Source organism: Dermacentor variabilis, chromosome 7, assembly GCF_050947875.1.
Source record: "Dermacentor variabilis isolate Ectoservices chromosome 7, ASM5094787v1, whole genome shotgun sequence".
Lineage (NCBI taxonomy): Eukaryota > Metazoa > Arthropoda > Arachnida > Ixodida > Ixodidae > Dermacentor > Dermacentor variabilis.
Genome location: NC_134574.1, coordinates 54,964,949 through 54,986,319, shown reverse-complemented (window position 1 = coordinate 54,986,319; position 21,371 = coordinate 54,964,949). Strand labels below are relative to the sequence as shown.

Sequence of the window (21,371 nt, the reverse complement as noted above, 5' to 3'; positions counted from 1 at the left end):
TCAGCTGAACTACGGTAGGCAAGAATGGCAAGCTTTAGAATACTGTCTCGTAGTCCTGTTTTGCATCTTGCACTTGCATAGCCCACTGTGGCTGGGAAGGTAGCCCACGACAAAGTACAATAAATAGTATAAAGTCGGTACTGTACTAGCATTACAGCACAAACGAAACAATCGCAATGCAGAAACGCAGGCACCGAGTGAGTGCTGACAACTGTTGGCGCTAAACAGTTGCCCGTCTGCGTGTGTCTTGTTCGTACCCTTGTGCCTGCAATGTGACTGTGTGCTTTACACTAAATTTCATGTAAGCAATGCACCATCTGGCTTAGCTAAAGTATTCAAGTCAGTAGCATGTGCTGCAGACAGAAGTGTGGCTATGTAGCTAAGATGAGCATCTGTGGTGGAGATGATGTTGCTTTGTTGCTGACCCAAGGGCAAGACGGCACAGCTTGGTGGTGCAACTGGTGCAAGTTTGGAGGCATGATAGCACCACAAAGAAAGTGCTTAGGGATTCTGTCTTGAGTTCCTTGTGTGCTTTTAAACCCCATTTTTCATAGAATAAGTTTGCAAACTCTGCTTGCAGCTTTGTTTGTGCAGTATTGCACATGTGGCAAAATGGCTGCTGTGTCCCTTTGTGCATGTGATTTCATAGTGCTCCTATTAGCAAAATACCAAAGGTAATGGAAAGGTGTGTGCAAAATTTAAATGCAGTGGCATTGCTGGGCTCATAATTAGAGTTTAATGTCCTCACATTGTGTTCGCCTATGCTTGTTGAAACACCAAAAGGTGTTTGTGATATTTTATGTGTTCGTCATTCGATCATTGACGTGCTATGCCTGCGTGCAGGCACAGAATGCAATAATCACTGAACCATCTTTCATATACTGTTGTTACATTCTTTTCGGTAATTTTTCCAACCACAGATAACCCTATCAAAAGTATATATTATTGATAATACTGTATGAGGCAGCAAATGGAATGACAATGGCAATGGACACTTTAAACCGGATGTAAGTGTCACGAAAGGATGGTCTATGGTTGCAGCCAAAAAGGGCTTCAGACGCAAGATTATTCTCTGTCCTTTTGGAGAGTGGCATTGATGCAACGGATTTGTATTTTTTTAACTATACTTAAATTCAGATATGTGCCTTTTCAGGGTGACCTCTATGAACAAAGGAGAACTTGGGAATCACGCTCCATCGAACTGCATGATTTCAGTTTACTGGCATATTCTGTTATTACTAAATTGGCAATAATGATTGGTATCTGTATCTCTGACAAAAAAGAAAAACGAGAACCATACTGAAGGTTGTTGCGTGCATAGTATCCATATTCTTAATGTGGGGTAGTAGCACATCATGGAAACAGGTAGTAAAAAAAAAACATTTTAGATGACTTGGACACAGCAGAAATTTTATGGTTATGTGATTCTAAAGGAGGTAAGCATGTGACGGTACAGGTGATGTCTGTATTGGAAAGCTACACATACTGCTTTCGATGCAACTGGTAATTCCATTGCCAACCTGCTCTCGCATGTCTCGCAGGAGCCGTGGCCATCGGGTCCACCACACGAGAATGGTCACAGCGTACATGACAGCCGAGGTGACGGCAATGCTGCCAGGGACGGCACATTGGAGGCCATTGCCAGCACGGCGAGGCTACCAGCCACGAGTTACGCCATGCTTGAAACCGACATCCTGGGAGACGGCCCAGGTGAGGACAGAGATAGCAAGTTGGTCGAAAGTCATTGCAATTATTACTTTGAGAGAACACCAAAGAAAAATAAGCTGTATTAGTAAATTATGCGTTTGTGATCGGGAACCGACAACTCTTACCAAGTGACCAAGTGAGCGAAGACTTAGCAAGCGAGAAAAAAAGGTTGTTGACCCTGCCCTGCACTTCCCGTGCCAGCTACCATGATGTCATGTATTTTCGTAGTATCTGCTCGAGTTTAGTTACCTGTTCAATGGTACGGATGGACTATTCTAGTTGACATTAAGAAAAAGAGATGGAGCTGGGCAGGTCATGTTGTGTGTAGGTGGACCATTAGAGTCATAAAATGGGTACCAAGGCAAGGGAAGCATAGTCGAGGATGGCATAAAACTAGGTGGGGTGATGAAATTAAGAAATTTACAGGTGTAAGTTTGAATCAGCTAGCGTAAGACAGGGGTAATGAGAGATCGCTGGGAGAGGCCTTCGTCCTGCAGCGTACGTAAAATAGGCTGGTCATGATGATGGTAACAGATGGACTGCGTTGCATATTAAAGGTACAAAAGTCAGTCTTGGTTCTTAAAGCAGGTCCTGGTTTGTAGAAACAAATATTACTGTCCATTATTTAGGGCATTCTGGTGTTTGGAACCACTTTTTCTAGGGTTTAGACATAGCTTCTTATAACTTTTCATGCCTGCCAATTGGCTGCGAAACCAGTAGAAGTCAGCCATTGACCTCGCCGATATGCGACACTATGATCCCAGGCTTGGGGCAGGTGACTGCCTTGGCCTGAACGCTGTTTACATAGAGCAACATTGTCATTTCCGCACTTCTTTGAAAACCTCGGACAATTTAAGCAAGCATTTTTTAAGTGTGAGTGCGTGTATATAGCGCATACACGTGAGGTAATGAACGGTTGAAAATGTTGAGGCACCACTTATTCCTCAGGACTTGTATTTAAGGCTTCAGCACATTGCGGGAAGGTGACTTTGTCACGAAAATCTTGGCCACATCATGCCTGTCCGTAATTTTCATTGCATAATTCACGGATAAGGGCCTAAAACACAGTGTTATTGGCCACTTGTCATATTTGTCTAATGCATCGGAACACACCTGTAAATCACCAGTGAATTGTGTCCCTTTGAAACTCCCAGGGAGATGGCACAATGGCGCATCAAATCGGAAGAAACAAACATTCTCTCCGTTGATTTGTAGCAAAGACATCACTTGCCAACTGTAGAAACCCACGTCACTGTGAACCCATTAAAAGCAGAAAAATGTCATATTGAAAATGTCATATCGGTGATCCTTCAGAAGTGCCAGTGCAATTTTTACCCTTCCCATTCCTCGATATTCCTGTGCCTCGGTGCGTGCAGGGGAGACTCCTCGCAGTGGCCCAGTGGCTGTAGCATTGCGCTGCCCAGAGCAAGGTTGCAGGTTCGATCCCGGACATAATGGGCACATTACTATGGGGGGCTGATGTACCATGCAGTGGGTAGACATTTAGGAATCTCGAGTGTTCAAAATATTCCGGCCTACCTCGTGATCCAAATTACAGCGGAATCTCGATAAACAGAAATCGCTTAAACAGATCTGCCTCTTAGATAGAACACCATCGTCATGATTGGTTGGTTTTGTATTCGTGCAATTGTATTCAGCTCAGTCTCTCAGTAAATGGAACTCCTGATAAATGGAACCAACTTCCCTGGTCCCTTGAAGTTCTGTTTAAGAAGGGTCCACTGTAACTATGGCTTGCCTCAAATCGGAGGATGGTTTTGGTATGTGAAAACCGATAATTTAAATAATTTTTTTTTTTATTTCACACGATAGAGGACCACGATGCCCGGGAGGGCAGTGTGACCCCAACAGGGACGCTAGAGAGGCCCGGGGCAGCGGAAGAGGAGACCCTTTCCGAGACGGAGGCCCCCTTGAGGGATGCAGCGGGGCGCCCGGAGGCCCCTCCCCGGAAGAAGGAAAAGAGGCGGTCGCACCTGGTGCCCAACCTACCTATGGTGAGAGGGCACAAAGAGAATACGTGGGCAGCTGCGATGTGATGCAGCAAAACCAGAAATAGTCTTGTGCCATCTGGTGTTTATTACGGTAGTGACTATTTATACGGGCTCTCAAAGCCCGTTTGTGCCATGAGTGCCGTCGTGCTAATCTAGTATCGATGCCGCATGCCCAGTATGTATGTGGAGGGTTAGAAGGTTTCCAGAGGCACCGAATGCGCTCGTCTGCAAAATAACAAGCCCAGTGAACGCACCTTCATGCCCCACTCAATCGGTCCTGCAGCGGAGCCAGGGCAGCGTTCTGGCTTCCACTGCTGGCGTGAGCGTCGCACGCACGCACATTTGCGTTTTTGCCGAGCAGCTGTGCGCATGTCACACTCTGGTGCACTGGTCTGAGTGGAACCGTCTGGAAACATCAAGCTAAACATATACAATGCTTTCTTTTTTTTCTTCAGATGGCTATCATTTTCTATCAGTCTCATCTCGTGCAATAACGCTGTGGGATGCTGGTAACGTCACTGCCGGCATTCCTCATCATGCTAGGGTTGCAGCATGCCTGCCTTCTGCCAGGACACCTTTCCTGCAGCACAGTAGAAGTGGTCTTGCCAGTCATGTCACGTCTTCTCTGTGTACCGTAACAACAACATGCGATCAGCTCAAGCGCTGTGCTTTGCTATTGCTGTCAATGCTTTAACTTTGAGTGAAACTGGCAATTTTCTTGAGCTTTGTGTCTAAACTGTAGCCTAAGCCCTAGCTGGCATGCCGATGTGACATCATAAATGTTGGACTAGTTTGAGCCATTTTTGGACGATAAAAGGTCTCAAAACTTCTTAAAGTTTACTCTTTGGTGCCTGTAGAATGTAGTGCAATCCTAATACCATCAAACTGCTGATGCTGACCTTCGGAATATGCTTACCAAAGGCTGCATAAATCTGTGTAGGGGTTCCTGAGAATTCCTGGAGTCTTTTAGGTATTCTAGTAATTTATAGATCCAGCACACATCTTGGCAATCATCTTTTGTGTTGCTCCAAACAAAGCGCACCACATGAGTTACACATTTTTTTTCCTTCTGTTTCACGAATTCCACCTTCGACCTCAGCAGAAGCCCGTAAGCAACGGTCTACCGCCAACACCCAAGGTGCACATGGGTGCCTGCTTCTCCAAGGTCTTCAATGGCTGCCCCCTCAAGGTCCTCTGCAGCACCAGCTGGATACACCCCGAGACCAGGGGTGAGTCTGCTGGGGGGGGGGGGGGGGGAGGGGAGGGGCACACGCAACATTCGCAGCGGAAATGGTGGGAACAGTCATGTGACATTTGGGTTGGAAGAGGTACCTGCCCACTTTCCTGGGTGTTGGCTGACGCCAGTGTAGTAAATGTAAATGTGAAGGGATGCCAGTAGATTGCATAACAGCCAGTAGGTCATGGGGTAATCTGTCTGTCAGAGGCATGTTAACCCTTTCCATGGCAACTTTTCTTTTACAGAAAACCGCTAAAATGTCACAAGTACTTTTATGACTAGTTGATTGTGAACAGCTTTCATTGTTGCAATAGCAGCAGTTCATTTGTTATTTTCTGTTGTCATATACAGTCAAATATTTTTTCATGTTTCTGAGTTGCAGATGGGCGAGGCCACGGAAACACTATATGAAGTGCTGTATTCCTTGGGAACAGAAATCAAGCATGTGTTTGTTGTCTTCCATGCAACTCATGATTTCTGGCACTGGGAGGAAAGGAAGTCGCAGAGGTGCCAGCACCAACACATTTTTGTCGAGCCGCGCCCATGCGTGGGAGGCTGTCGTGAGAGGCTCTAAACCTTCCTCGCAGTTGTCAGTACTTACTTGAAGCTTTGAGCACAACTCACTAAACCTTTCCAACTCTTGATTGTCTACTTGAAATGAAGAAGCTCCCAAAATTGCCATGATTTTGGTACTGGAAAAGGCAGCTGTCATTGTTAGAGCCACCTCACTCAGCACTGCAGTTTTTAAAACCCAGGGGAGCCGGACTTCCACTTCCTTTCTGTCTACTGCAAGCTAAAAAAAATCTGATGCTTTGGTTATTATTTCGCTCATGTGACTACCTCGTTTATGCAACTGATGCCCGAATCACTCGTGAAATTGTATTTAAACGTGTTCATGGCATAACATGATAGCCAGCAAGATAGTTATGAGAGCATGCCGAATTATTTTTATTTTTAAAACACACGAGCCTCAATACCGCAAGGATTTCGCTCCATGCATCTTCCAACTGCAACTGCAACTTCATGCTGGCTCTTTGAAAGGCACAGTGTACAATCTGAGGATGACTCAAAATTAAAAGTGGTGTAGAACCACACATTGTTTACCCTGTTTGAGTGATGCAGTGATTTATGCACTTCTGTTCCCATTTCTACATAATATACTTTGTGTACCCATTCGGGCAATTCATCAAAGTGCTCCTTGTACAAGCATTTCGGTGGGAATAGGGAGAGGGGAAGGGTTCCATAGCACTCTGGGATACTGGTGTGGCTCCCAATACGGGAAAATTTGAGAACCCCTGCTCTACAGCGTGGGAATGTCTGTTACCACATTCAGAAAGCGTTTCAGTGTCCCCTTCAAGGGTACAGATTGGCTGTCCAAAGAATTGAGGCGTAAATTATATAACGGCACTGATACATTTGAGGAGTAAGAACTGCAGGGCGTCGGTGAGTGTTGTTTGACTCGAGAGGGTCAAGGTGGGAGTGGGAATTTTTAGAGGTCGTGTAGTATGTAATCCATAGGACAGGAGATAATCTGCAGATCATGAGGCCATCATGGGTACGGAGTGTCATCCAAGGAGTTGAGGACATAAACTTTTGAATGTGGCAGTTGATGCATTTTGCGGCGGCCGCAATCTGATGGGCTGAGAATGAAAAATCGCCTATGTGCCGTGCATTGGATGCACGTTAAGGAACCCCAGGTGGTCAAAATTAATCCAGAGCCCCCCATGTAGGGTGCCTCATAATCAGTAGGTGGTTTGGGTGTGTAAAACCCCAGAATGTGCTTTTTTAGTATTTCAGCGGTCTTGTTTTTTTCTTTCTTTTTGCTTTGTGTTACCCGCAGATCAACACATCCTGTTTGGCTGTGAGGAGGGCATCTACACGCTCAACCTCAATGAGATTCACGACTCCTGCGTGGACCAGGTATGCATGCACTCAGCTTAATCACTTACCTCGTACTCCTTAACTTGTTTCTGGCTCTGAGGGTAAACCCATGTTCCATACATCGCACCGAGGTTCTCTGTGTCAGTTGTCCTGTACTGTGCCCTTGACCTTGTGATAGAATTAGTCATTGAAACAGTACACAGAATTTTGAAGCTGCATTTTGTCTGAATCACATCAGCCAGGTGAAACAAGTAACATGAGTGACTTATTCAGCACAATGTATAGTTTGGATAATCATACAGCAACTATTACTCGATTCATTTGAGGCATTCAGCTTCGCAAAGCAACAGTAGGGCTTAAACTGGTGGCATTGGTTGTATAAGTGGGCACACTCTCTTCAGTCCTCTGAATCATTAAGCTGTGTTTAATTCTGTCAGGTGTCTAACATATTCAAAAGGCAAGCACTATGTAAGAACTGAGCCTAAGCTCAGAAAATTTTGTGGCGTGTGAGAACTTGAAAACTTACAGTAGGGAACAGATAGATATGATAATTTGCATTTGGGTCTTATGAGCTAATTTGCTGAGAATGTTTGGGCGGCATTATGCCTGATCGCTAGGCTAGGGCAATGGTCTCGTGAACACACACTGCCATCGCACTTTATTCACATCGCATAGCCCACCTACTGTGCACATAATTTGTGTATTCCAAGAATGTACAGGGATAGGAATCCTGTGCCTAATGCTCCATTTTGATACTCGTGCAAATTGCTGTGCCAAGTTGCGCTGTAAGCGGAGAAATGATGGAAATTGCGTCACGCTGCGCCAAAACAGTTTTGGTTCCAGCAGGCATCAGTGAAAGATCGCCAGCACAGTGCAGGGTGTTGTGTGGTTGGCCTCGAAAGTCTTGTAAAAGTAGCTTTCGTATTTTGGCTGCCAGTAGGTGCCAATATCCGCACCCTATTAGGCCCCTTGAATATAAGTATAAGTAGCAATGGTGTTTTATCTTGCTGCTTGAACTGACAAGAGAGGGCAGGCAAGGAGGTCCGGCCCTTATCTGCACCTCCCTGTTGGTGAAGCTGAGTTACGTGGTTTTACAGGGACAGTTTCTGTGGAAATAAACACATGAGCATCTGCGCCTTTTGTTTTCTTCCTTTCTTTTTTCCTCACCGGGGCCATGACAGTTGCTATTGGTCGCGGTGATCGTGAATCCTGATGTCACAATGATCGCAGTGCTGTAAAGCGCAATCACTGTGATCAGAAAGGGCAGACGGGGTGTGAGGGGTGAGGAAAGATGTCTCAGGTAAGGGGACTTAGAGAAGGAGAGGAAGAATGTCGCTACTTTTAGCTTGCTCAGGGGCAGCAGTAGGCATACACCCAATAAATGTGAACTTCAGGGTGGTGGGAAGGGGGTATTCAGTAAACGTCTACCTAGTGGACATGTCCATTTCGTCTGCTACTGAAGTCCTGATTGGCTGGACTGGGTTATGGCATCGGAAGCAGGCTGGTGCCCCCAGCCAATCAGCACTTCAGCAGATGAAATGGACATGTCTACTAGGTGGAGACTTACAGAATACACTCCCTCCCCCTGATGCGGTGCTTCTAGTGAGTGACAAAGCAAAATCAGTCACAGGTAGAATCTTGGTTTTAGCTAGTTGGTGCTGTTACATCACCTAGAAGTGTTTTTGAATAAAATACTGTGGTGTTCATTAACCCTGGCTTTTTCACATGTTCTGTTGGAAGACACCTCCGGTTACTTCCCTAGTACTTAGTACAAAAATAGTATGAAAAATGCTTTCAGGCTGCTTTTCGACACCTCTTAATGCTGCAGAATAGAAAGTTTAGTGGCTGTTACCCTACTTAATCATACTGATGTCCTGAATTAAAATTTTAATGCTCCAGAAGGCTCCAAGAATTAGATATATGTGCTACAAACTGCTCCATGGTCAGAACTTGCCTGCTCCAGTGTGTTCCAGAGTGAAGTTTTACCGGCTCCAGAAAATTCTTGCAAACTGCTGAGTTGCTGCCCCTGAATAATAATAATAATGATACTTTATTGCGCCACAAGGAAACCGTAATACAGTCAAACCTTGGTATACCAAACACAGATATATCAAATTATTGCGTATATCGTACGCTTTCTATATCACCTGGAAAATCGCATGCATTTAACATTTTTATTTTGAACGGGGTGGGTTGTTAAATGGATTATATAGAACTCCACCACCTCAGACCACGTGCTCTCTGTTGACAGGCGGTGTGCTTTCCCGCAACACTCTTGAAGATAGCGGTGGCGCAATGGGCATTCCTGCACACTATAGCTGCACACATCGATCGTGTTGAGGGTGCCATTTGAACGTAGCAGCATATGCGCGTGGCGGCTTCGCTAGTTCGACAGCGTCAGTGACGCATTGCATTTGTCGCACTGACTCCTCCTCTGTGCCGCCATCTGCACCTGCTGTGCCTTGCGAGAACTGGCGGTTTGCATCCGCAAAGACACGTGACAGCGCGTGCTCACTGGGCTCACTCATAGACCCCGTGGCAGACACCACTTGATACTTTGTTATTGGCAGTGTCTGAAAATGCTTCGATTGATGGATGTGGAGATTGCAGCAGAAGTCGCGGCCAAACGAAGTCGCGGCCGAGGTTGACTCCGCAAGCGCTGGTGTTGCCCCACTCCCGACTGCTATTGAGGCTGTAGCAGCTTCTTTGGCCCTTCTACGCCGCTACTGTAGTGCAATAGAGGGCATCGGCCTATCACTTGGGGTTCGTTTAGACTATGTTGAAGTGTCCGTGTTTAAAAATTGGCTGCCAAGAAGCAGGCTACACTGCTGCAGTACCCTCAGCCAAATAAATAAATACGTTGTGTGCGGCTTCAAGTGAGTATTTATTGCGCCACATTGGGGCGCAATCGGGGATCGCTGTTCAGCTGTGCTGCACGCGACTGACCTAGACTGCGCCGACTACGTGTGGCTTACGAATTAGCGTGGCTGACGAAGTCGGTGCACCCTACGCTAATTGTGTGCGGTGCAATCTACTGCACGCTCACGGCTGACAAAATAGTCGCGGAACAACCAAATGCGTGCTCCGAATGATCCCCGATTGTGCCCTTGGTTCGTTGATTGATTTGCATAAGTTTTTCATGCGTTTTTTACATGATTTTATATATCGAATTCTGGCTATACGAACTATTTCGCGATCACTGTGCTGTTCAATATATCGAGGTTCGACTGTATCAACCAGTAGTGAAAATAGATGCGAGCTGGTGAGCTAAATTTTAAGGATAGGTGAGCTAACAAACAAAAGATTAGTTGAGCGAAAGGTTTGGCATGCTGCTGCAGGTTTCAAAGGACGAGAGAAAAAGAAATAACACATATGCATCCACTCGCTCAAATACTCGGAAAGGGGCCACGGTGAAATGAACAAAGTGGAAAGCGGAGTTGTATGGCACTGTCAGTAAATGAAAACTTGGAAGACGCTTAAGCTTCGCCTTCAAGAGTGGAATGCAATAGCGTTATCGCAATCCGTTCGCATCACCCACTCATTCGCTCAGCATGCTCTCGAGTCACACAAAGACGAAACGTTCGCCTGAGCAAGTGGAATGAACCGAAGAACTCGGTGTCTCGGAGGGAGAAACGATCTACGCGAGCCAAACGTGGTGATCGGCACGGATAGCCGGGCCGCGACTTGTCATGAAGGTGAATGCGATCATGGGGCTGACGCCTCGATGGGATCGTCCTTTATCTCGCTTGGGAGTACCATGCAGACGCATGACTCCTCGACAGCAGCACGGCACACATCGCAGGGGGCGCTTTCCCACCAGACGCGCTACAGTGCAGCGATCACGGCAGAGGCGTCCCGCATCGGACGCTGCACTTAGGAATCACGCTGTGAGCGGAAAGAGGAGCTGCATCACGTAAACACGAGGGTTTGAGTGACGCACGCTGGAAGTTGGAAGGGGAGAGAGCGAGAAAACTTAATAAATGCAAGGGTATTGGGGCATCCTCGCACCGGTCCCCGCACGGCACCAATGCTCTCAAACGAAACAAAGGGGGGAAGCGGGCAAGTGGCGCGCCACCTGTCAGGGTAGTGCCGAGGAGGGGGTCTTCTGTGTTTGCCACAAGATGGCTCTGTGTGTGCGCCAAGCGCAGAAGAAATGAAGCGGAAATGTACTTCGCTACACGTTTAACTGCGACTTCTGTAATTTACGTGCTCATAATTGCCGATATACACCGCAGTATAACTTCCTATGGCGCGTTTCTAAGGCAACACCGCATTCACTAGAGGCACTTTTGTCCCGCTTGAACCATCGAACTCATAGCTGAGTGGTAGCGTCTCCATCTCACACTCCAGAGACCCTGGTTCGATTCCCACCCAGCCCATCTTGCAAGTTTTTTTATTTATGAATTGCCTTCCGCCATGTTTCGCTCACGGCCAACGCTGCCGATGCCGACGACACTGGCTTTTCTGCGACACAAGCTCCTTAACGTTGTCGCATTAAAATGGTGCAGCCAAAGGATAGAGATGGATAATGTGTTCTCTTTACTGACGGTGCCATACAGCGCCGCTTTCCATTTTGTTCATTTCATGGTGCTCACTGCTGCCCCTTCCTGAGCATGTGTGTGAGTGGATGTATGTGCGATATTTTCTTTTTTCTTCTCCTTTGATGTCTTGCTATATGGGGTGGTTGTTTTTAAGTTTTCTGCAATTTTTTAAATATCACCTGTGACAGATAGGATAATTCTTGTCCTTGAGCTGGATTATTCAAAAAGGCGGACATTACAGTCAACATTAGATTTTTTTTTACTTCCTTGGGGCCGTGAAAACGTCCAAAAAATCGTGCAGTCGAAAAAAATGAATGCGTGCCTTTTACTGCTTCGAAGTGTTCAAATCGCTACAGGCATGTCCGAAATAGCTCTGAAGGCCTGCCAGTACACTTATTAGGCATATCTGTGCTCGTGCTGTGACAGGAGATGGCGGGTGCACGCTTGCATAATTAAAAAATATGTGCCTTGTCTTATGATAAATGCTCCTTCCCATTCTTGGTATGCTTTACTGCGTAACAATTCTTTATTGAGGCGAAGCTTACTTTCGGTAACTGCCATTATGCAGTGCAGTGCGACATGCTTTCCGAGAACTGAGGTTGAACAGCACAAATTAAACAAGGATGGATGGATGGATGAAAAACTTTATTAGGGTCCTTCAGGGCGCGTCCTAGCCCGCAGCAGGCCGCTCCCACATCGGGACAGAGAGGCCGAGCCTCTCCGCCGCTTCGGGGGCTTGTTGGACAGCCCATAACTGTTCTTCGAGGTTGGGGCTGTGTAGGACAGCATCCCAGCGTGAAGAAGTGTTACTTTCACTGCGTTACGCGGTGATGACAAATTAAACAAGGACACAAAGAAAATACCACAGACAAATGCTGACTACCAACTGTAAGTTTACTTGAAGTTCTCCAGCTATTTTAAACCTTTTCCAGCATAGGCATGAATAAACCAGTTGCATATATATAAGCAAAATCAGCAACATCATAATCTTTCATGCAAGAAAGCTATTTCTTTTTCTGACAAAGCAAGACAGGGAGTGCTTACACATATATCTCCTTCCTTTCTAATGTGACATGCCTCTATTATTTTACCTTTCCCTCTGACCTTTTCCTTTTTCTGCGAGTTTTGTTTTTTCAAATATGGGAGTGCAGGGAAACTTGTTAAAATGACCTGCTAAATGACTCCCATTGCCATTCTTATGTTACTGCTGTGCTGACGAGCTCTGTCATTGAAACACTGTCCCGTTTGTCTTGTATAAGTTTTTACACAGCTCAGCGGTATGGAATAGATAACGTTGTGCCTGCTGTCAGCAAAACAAGATTTTTGATTGGATGTGCACAGGTGCCTTTCGATCATTTTCATACGATTGCATATTAAGGAAAGCTTGCACGTGGCACTGAAAAGTAAATTAACATGATGTCTATCGGAAACTTTCTTTAGATTGTGCGACAACTTGTGCAAGCACGGCAATGGCACCATGCGCATTGTTCTCTTGTCCTTATTCTTTTCTCTGTGTGCTGGTTTCAAACTTATTCTGTTTTCTTTCTGCAAGATAGCTTCGCATACTGAAGTGATGACAGAATGGGAAAATCCTGCATTCTGTAATGATGCTGTCTGACTTCGCTCACACTCGTATTGCATGCCTTACTTAGTGCTGCCTTAATGCAGGTGGTTGCTATGCCTCTCCCAATCAATTTAGAGTGTACGCTGTTGTAGCTCTGTTTACACTGTACAGAATTATAGGGCATGTCCGAAAAATCGGTCGTGACTGCATTAGCACAAGAAATCAAGACGCATATTCAAATAATTAACAGTATTTTACTAATTACTTTACAGAACATATTGCAACTTACAAATTGTAGCCACTGAGTTTGCAAGAAATATCCACTTGAAATTACTCTGCAGGATGACACCAGTTTCGAGATATTACACCCCAAATGTGGGACGAAATACATGGGTGTTCTTTTTTTTTCTTCTTAGTTTTCTTGTGCTTAAATGCATAAAAGAGCATTTGAAAAACAAAAGTAAGTGGAACAATAGTGCACTTTTCTGATGAGTTTGATCGCGCATATCTGCAAACTGGTGTCATTCTGGAAATGCATTTGAAGTGGATATGCCTTAAATTCTCTGGGTACAATTCATAAATTGCAATATTGGCCATAAAGTTTTTAATTAAGAAGTTACTTGTGCATTTTTTTCAAATTAGTTGAAAACATGTATCTATTTCTCTTGCAGGGAATGTCTGCCTCTCTGAATAATCCAGCTCAAGGACTAGAATTAGGTCATGTGCAACAGGCGATACTTAAAAATTCTGGAAAACATAGATATGATCATCCCCGTATACTAAACCTGTAGTAGCATGGCAAACCTCGTGCTCAGCTAACTTCCCCACCTATCATCATAATTCATATCTAAAACATGCAGGTATTTTCTCTACTTGTTGATATTACAGCTTCCTTGTGATACTTTCTTGGAATAAGCAAATCATGTCCATGGCGGATGGGCTATGGGGTGTGAATAAAGTATGATGACAGTGCATGTTCAAGAGCCTGTTGGCCTGGCTAGCTATCAGGCATAACACAGCATCAGCATTATGAGCACGTTAACTCACAGGACCCAAATACAAAATATCATATCTTTTTGATTATTACTGTACATGTAACAAGGGTGCGCTGAGTTGCTGCCACCTACTTACTGCTAGCAAATCACAAGGTCGCAGAGCTCTGTTTATAACCTGGGACCCTCAATAAATTTTGTCCCCAAAATGACAGTTCCTTTTTTTCCACCCACTTCTGCTTTCAGATCTTTCCCCGGAGGACATCTTGGATGTTTGTCATCAAGGATGTCCTCATGTCATTGTCAGGTGAGCGACATGCATTCATAGTTACTAGGCTTGTGTGATTTTTCTTTTCTCGTTTTCAAACCAGAACAGAAACAAAAATATTACAGTATAGGGGGAGCGTCATTGCACAGTTATGCTACGGTCACAGGCTCTGCTGTTCACGTTTCATTTGATGCCGACAGCATATAGCCAGCTCACTCAGAACAAGAGGAACTTGTTTATAGAACTGTGGTGGCTGTGAAACACTGGGATGCCTCTTTAAAGTAAGAAAGTTGTGGAAGAAAGCTTTTCTTTCCAGCAGTGCTTATTAAATCAGTTTTTACTGCTTTTGAAGAAGGTTCCATAAACTGATTGAGCGGAAAGATTTATTGCAAGGTAGCATGTGAAGGCCGAGCTGCCCTTTGTTGATATTCATGCCAAAACCACTGTGCTGGTATGGCAATGTGTTCTTTTATTTTGGCAGCTTTGGCACAGGCAAAGTTAGGAGGTCTCCCTGATTTGTCATCCTGGGCTTCCCTGGGCTGCACCACAACTAGCCAGGTCATGCATTTGGTCCTTTTAGACTACAGTGAAGTCATTCTCATATCCAGCTGTTGTATCTAGAAACCACTCTAGTCTGGCTGGTGGTGTATTTAGCACTTAGTGACAAGCTCTTCTCCCAGAAAACAAAGGGAGGAGGCTGCACTTGTAGTTTTGAAATGACCGGAATCATTTTGAAGTGGAGTCTTACAGAACTGAGCATCATTTCAAAAAGAACTGCAACGTTGCATATCGTTCTTAGATCTATGTTAAAAACGAATGAGGCATTATTCACTTTCCTGTTTTTTAACAAAAATTTACAGCTAGGTACGGAAAAGTGTTGTAACAAAAATAAACAGTTGAAAGCCTTTATAACAAAGTGCTTGGGACCTCCGAAGTCCTTCATTGTACAGGACACTTCGTTGTAAAGGTCAGGCATCGTACAACTCACAAACTGTACTGAAAATATTACTTTCAGACCATGGTGGTGTCAAATCTTAATTGTCGAAACCAGCTTCGGTGTCGTTAATGTTTGAATGTTTTGTCGTCATGTAGCAAACTACTGACATATTAACCACTGGGCATGTGTGGTTAGGGGATTTTGAGTTTGAAGGGAATTTCAGGCAAATAGAGATTTGGAACCAATATTTTCAGTTTGAATATCAAATAGCTGTTGTGCAAAATAGCGGCTGCAAATGTGTACACACAAGAACTGCCACATTGGGAATTAATGACTTGTTCTGTGGTAGAATGGGTCCGAAATTTAGTGAAATAAAACTCATTAACTATACATCAAAGATACAAAGAGGTTAATGAATAGCAAAGCATGATGTAACTGCCTTTGTGCATATAGGAAGGTAATGAAATAACACCCAAGTAAAACAATGCAAAAATTAAAAATGTAGACTGTTGCAGTGACTAGAACACGTGTAAACAGTAGGTAGTGAGGTACCAATGCTTTTATTCTGACTAGATGTCTCGGTCACATTTATTAGACGTCTCGGTGTTCGTACTGTGACTGAAGACTATGCAGGCACACATAAGGAGCGCATTCCAGGCCCTGTTACATTGCCCCTTTCTACTTATGGTATGCTTCACTGCGTGACAGATATGCTTCACTATATTACGTCGCTGCAGTGCAGCGAAGCTGGACATAGCGCAGTGATCATTTGACATTCATAAGTCTAAAATGAAATTTTGTTTTGTAAGAGAGTATCGAGTAGCCCAATATTCTAAACTACTATTGCACAACACTAATGGCCACCTACAGTGTACCTATTGCATTTGTTATTAGCATGTTCAATTGTGGAACAATTCCTGGACAGCGCCTCATAGTTTTCATTGTACAACCAATATTTGTAAAGGGTGTCTTTCCAACGAGATTCTTTTATTTTTTTCTCTGCTCCCTTTTTGTCTTCAGTTTAGTCAGTGAACATGCTCTGCTCAACTGTCAACTTGCCAGTGGTGAAATGTTTATACTCATTGGCAGCAAAGAAATTGTAGATGATTACACAGGTCTGAGAGGCAGGAAGGTTGAAAGAAGCGTGTTGCAAAACTGTTTATATGTAAAAATAAAAACATTTATTATACACACACAATGTTTTCACAACTTGAAACTTGGACGTAGAAAAGACAGGAAATTTTCCCATGTCAGAGTTAGAAAGTTATAATAAAATATGTCTTCATAGAAATATTTTTTTATAGTCGCCAGTTGATGTTAACAGTTTGTTCATGAAAGTGATTGGTGGCCAGCCTCTGCCCATGTAGGGCCTGAGTTGCCTGAAAGTTTTCTTTTCATGATTGCTTTTGTCCTGCAGGCAAGAACCAGCAACTGTACAGGCATGACCTTGCTGCACTTCATGCAAGAGCCGGACAGCGATTCGGCTTGCCTGTTGGTCGGCTACCCGAGCGACTAGTTCCTCGGCGGTACGCCGCCACTACCAAGGTTAGTGAAGCCAGCGTATCTTCAAACCCAATGTATATACCGTATTTGCTAGGCTGTGCAAATACCAAATATTAGGTTTCGAATCAAATAAATGAAACGAAGCCGAATATTGAATTAAATATTAAGCATCAAAAAATTTTCACGAAATTTAATGCTTACAAGTTTGGGGTGAGAAAATCTAGTCTCCTAGCATTACATAACAAGAATGCAGCAAGCTATCAGTACATAGAAATCGAGATATACAGTATGGTGTCCTTTTATTAAAGGTGTGTGGGTTCCACTCTGCGTGCGGCTAGGGCTGAAGGCGAGCTCCGGATCTAGCCCCACGCAGTCGCTTCGTGGTACTCCCAACCCGTAGCGCAGGAATCGCGGCTACGCCGGGTTCGAATGAATAAGGCAACCAGCAGTGTCAACGGTAATAACGTTTATTGCTATTAGCAATAGCGAACACTCGCAGAGGGACGTCCTCTCAGTAATAGTAGTAAATAGGCTTGCCTCATTGTCTGGGTGGGTCAGACAAACGAGATCACTCACGGGATGCGCCAGGTGCTTTTGTCCCGGCGGTCCAGGTGTCGGCATCCCATGAGAGAGAGTCTCCCCCGGTGGCGCGCTTTTATGCCTTTTTACCTTTTTGCGAGGGGAAGTCCTCCTCGCCCGCCGGATATGTTTCCCTTTCCCGTGAGTCGCATGGGGGAGAGGGGTACGCGCGTCACAAGAGCGACGGAGAAAGGGAGGGCTCGTAGTGCCTCTCTCCCTTGTCTACGCCGGCCCAACCCGTCCGCCGCGTGCGAACGGGACGACGCGGGTACGCGGGAGGAAATGGAGGCAGGTGTGCCCCACAAAGGCAACACCAAATTAGTATGTCAGCACTGATTACAGCTCACTTCTAGACTGTAAAGGTCTGGTAAATATATTTTATCAATAAAATTTTATTGAATAGAATCAAGTGCCTTTTTTCCTCTGAAACCAATGAATTAGACACATTCTGTTGCACTGAATACCACTGAGGTTCTTGGTTTAATAGTGGACCTGCGTTCTATGGCAGTCTTTTAATTATTGCATAGAAAGCAAAGCTTTCCCGCTTTTTCTCTGAAGTGCAGAAGGGATATCCCAGCTTTAATGCAGGTGGGTTATCGTAAGGCCAATCTGCCCGACAGACGGAAGGACCGTACATCATGTGACTCACTCACCACTGTGTACATAGTTAGCGCCAACGGTAAAAAGCAGGCATCATTCGCGTGCAAAGTTCGGCATGATTTGCCACCTGGAGGGTCACAGCAAGTTTGCGATGCTAGACCCCCCCTTCATTGTTCATCTGCTGTCTCTCGCTTTCATTTGTGAGGTGGTTTGTTGGCTTTCCAAGTCTTATGTGGCTGCCGCATATAGATCTTCGTCGATTTGGCACCAAACCATACCTTTAGTCACTGACGCCCAATGAAGCATTGCCGATAACACCTAATGGCCAAGGCAATGTAGCCGGGACAAAAATTAATTGCTGGCCAATCTGATAATGAACTGCAAGCCGTCACAGAATGCTTGCCATTGATATGTCTGTACTGATGGCTTACTGGTGATCGGTCCCGAGATCGCACACATGAGTGAGATTGGTGGCTGTTGAAGTGTCGTGGCTTGTTGCTGCGCGTCTAACACAATTTCCATGCCTATCGGTAGCTAATCAGCTCGATGTTTCCACTTTACGAAATACATTCTGCTCCTGTTGCTGTTCCCTCTGTCCGGTGTCACATTATTCGGTCTCATCGGCCCAGAGAAACCTTGTACGGACAGGACCGTACCTGGCCAACACGGCACCATTCTGTGAATTGCGGCGTTTGGGCGCCGTGTGTGCTATCCCCGCATTGGGCGAGCATCTGGGAGCGCTAGCAGTGACGAAGTCTGCTGCTTTTTCAGCTGCGGCAGCCTGTCCACAGCGTGCTCGGTGGTGCCTTTGCATCGAAAGTGTTTGTGAAAGGCTCGCTTGGGTGGCATCGAGCAAGAGGGGCTCCACAGCATATCGAACATGTGGCACTGTGTGGGTTTCTACACCAAATACATTGAATATTTTAAAAAAATGTAATAGGATATATACAATTCACAAACAGAATTTTTTGGACGTTCACTATTCGATTCGGTGATATTTGAGTATTCGCTATACATTGTCTCTATGGTGTATGTGGCCGTGCTGCGAAGACATCTGAATCATCGGGCGACGGAAAAGTCAGTCGTTCATTGTACGTTTGTCTGTTTCGCAGGTGGCAGACACGAAGGGTTGCATGCGGTGCTGCGTGGGCCGCAACCCGTACAATGGCTACAAGTACCTGTGCGGGCTGTCCCCTCAGGGGGTCTTCCTAATGCAGTGGTACAACCCGCTCGCCAAGTTCATGCTGCTCAAGGTTGGTCACGGATTTCATCGCTAGTTTCCTTCTCTGCATGCCAGAGGGCGAACGGAGAGGGTCAGACCGACGTTCTTGCCTTTTTTATGTATGTGTGTGACTTGTGCGGGGCTCTTGACAGAATGGGGACAACCGTTTGTCCGCTTTGTAGTTAGTACTTACACTGGGTTAAGTATACTTAAGAAGACAAAGATAATGATGAATAGATTGGGGGCAAGGGAACAAGAGTTCAGAATCACCAGTCACCCTCTAGAGTCTGTGAAGGAGTACGTTTACCTAGGTGAAACTAATCACGGGGAACCCTGATCATGAGAAGGAAATAATTTGTAAAAGAATAAAAATGGGTTGGATCGCATACGGCAGGCATTGGCAGCTCCTGACTGGAAGGTTACCATCATCATTGAAAAGGAAGGTGTACAATCAGTGCATTTTACCGATGCTGACATATGGGGCAGAGACTTGGAGATTGACAGAGAAGCTTGAGACCAAGTTAAGGACCGCGCAAAGAATGATGGAACAAAGAATGGTAGGCATAACATTAAGAGACAGAAAGAGAGCGGTTTGGATCAGAGAGCAAACGCGTATAGCCGACATTCCAATTCACATTAAGAGAATAAAATGAAGCTGGGCAGGTCATGTAATGCGCAGGCTAGATAACCGTTGGACCATTAGGGTTACAGAATGGGTAACAAGAGAAGGGAAGCATAGTGGAAGACGGCAGAAGTCTACGTGGAGCTATGAAATTGGGAAATTCACGGGCACTAATTGGAATCTGTTGGCGGAGGACAAGGACAATTAGAGATCACAGGGAGAGGCCTTTTTCCTGCCGTAGACATAAAATAGAATGATGGGGATGATGATGATGATGATGAGTATACTTAAGCATGCTAGCACTTCTAGAAATTGAAGGTGTCTAATATGCAAGTCTCTAAAAGAGGAACAACATGTTGACACATATCTTCATCAGATGTTTTCCTGTGCATAATCATTCTTCTTATAAAATGTAGTTGTTAATCATTGCTTGCCCTGTGCACTTCCTTTCCTGCTGTCACCATACGTGCTATGGGGGGGGGGGGGGAGCACTGCACAAAGCGCAGGCTGAATGCTTATCAATTTGTTCAGTTCTCGACCTTTATGAAGATGTTCTTGCACGTGTGCACTCGTGGAGAGTGAGATGTGTGAATTGAATTTGAGTGTCTCGGGCCATTCTGTCATGCAGTCCGCACCGTACGTCACTCGCCCACGGCTCCACAGTGGCCAAAGCGGCCCGCCTTGTACACCAAGTCGGCGTTCTCAAAGGCGCTGAAGCATCTCTCCACCGGGAGGTTGTTTTCCACTTTAGAAAACAAGATTGCTTTCCGTTTGAGCAATGTTAAGTTTGTGGAGGAATTTTCAGCATTCGGTGCACTTGGTGCACTTACAAAAGCAGGAACTTTCATAGCAGCAGAGCAGACTTTGTTATAAGAGCAGACAAAGCCTTCAGAAGACAGACATCAAGCTTGTGAGCCAATCGCCTATTTATTTCTTGTAATGCTCCTTGTGTGCATTCTGTGTGGCGCGCATACTTCGGAGACCTGCTCCCCATTTTCCTTCCTTCACCGTGACATGAAGCAGACGACACAGCCTGAAACACGCGTCTCAATGGCACTTCCACAACACCGCACAAACTGCAAGCAGTTGATCTCACTAGAGGGGTGTGTACTGTGGTATAAAAGTTATAAACGGAAATAAGGTGCCTCAGAAAGGCTCCTTATTCCTGTTTATAACTCTTATACCACTGTGTGCTACTCCATCTGTCAGCCCCCTTCTTGACTTTAAGGTTAGTGCATAGGCTCCAGCAGGGAGCCAGAGTTGCACATCTGTTTTTCACACACCGCGTGCACAGCCATTTGACAAGCACTAGCATATGGAACTTTAACGTTCAGCAGAGAAGTCGGCTCAACAACTGTACTGCCCTTGCTGTGCTGGCTTCGGTGTTGATAAGAGCATCAACACTTGTAACACTTGTTTGTTGTATTTATTTATGGCATTAAATGGGTCTTGTCTTAGCGTTCGCAGTATACTAGACACCTAGGATTGTCGTTCAGGCTGTTCAACATGAACGAAAATACAGCAGCCTGCAACCACAACATATGAAAATGCTGGTGTTCATCGCGTCATCTATTGGAAGGTGGAGATGCCATCGATGCAGAGACATTTATCTGTTCAATATTGTCAAACACAGTTTTTCAGGAGGCGAATTTCATGTGTGCAATCAGCAATTGTTATTGGAGCCTCACTATAATAGTAGCAATGGACAA

The 21,371-nt window shown here is 45.2% G+C and overlaps 1 protein-coding gene across 10 annotated transcripts in view; it reads left to right on the top strand.

The window, feature by feature from the left end:
• The window catches only part of hppy (MAP4K3-like protein hppy), a 242,874-nt gene that overhangs the window by 183,448 nt on the left and 38,055 nt on the right, over positions 1–21,371 (top strand). For 8 of the 10 annotated variants that reach the window (XM_075698488.1, XM_075698486.1, XM_075698484.1 and 5 more), the window contains 7 exons: positions 1,542–1,710; positions 3,538–3,719; positions 4,816–4,945; positions 6,794–6,873; positions 14,178–14,238; positions 16,554–16,681; positions 18,931–19,071. In XM_075698488.1, the coding sequence (XP_075554603.1) occupies positions 1,542–1,710; positions 3,538–3,719; positions 4,816–4,945; positions 6,794–6,873; positions 14,178–14,238; positions 16,554–16,681; positions 18,931–19,071 (891 nt within the window). The remainder of the gene's footprint in view (positions 1–1,541; positions 1,711–3,537; positions 3,720–4,815; positions 4,946–6,793; positions 6,874–14,177; positions 14,239–16,553; positions 16,682–18,930; positions 19,072–21,371) is intronic. The other 2 variants (XM_075698479.1, XM_075698482.1) reach the window with 1 other exon arrangement.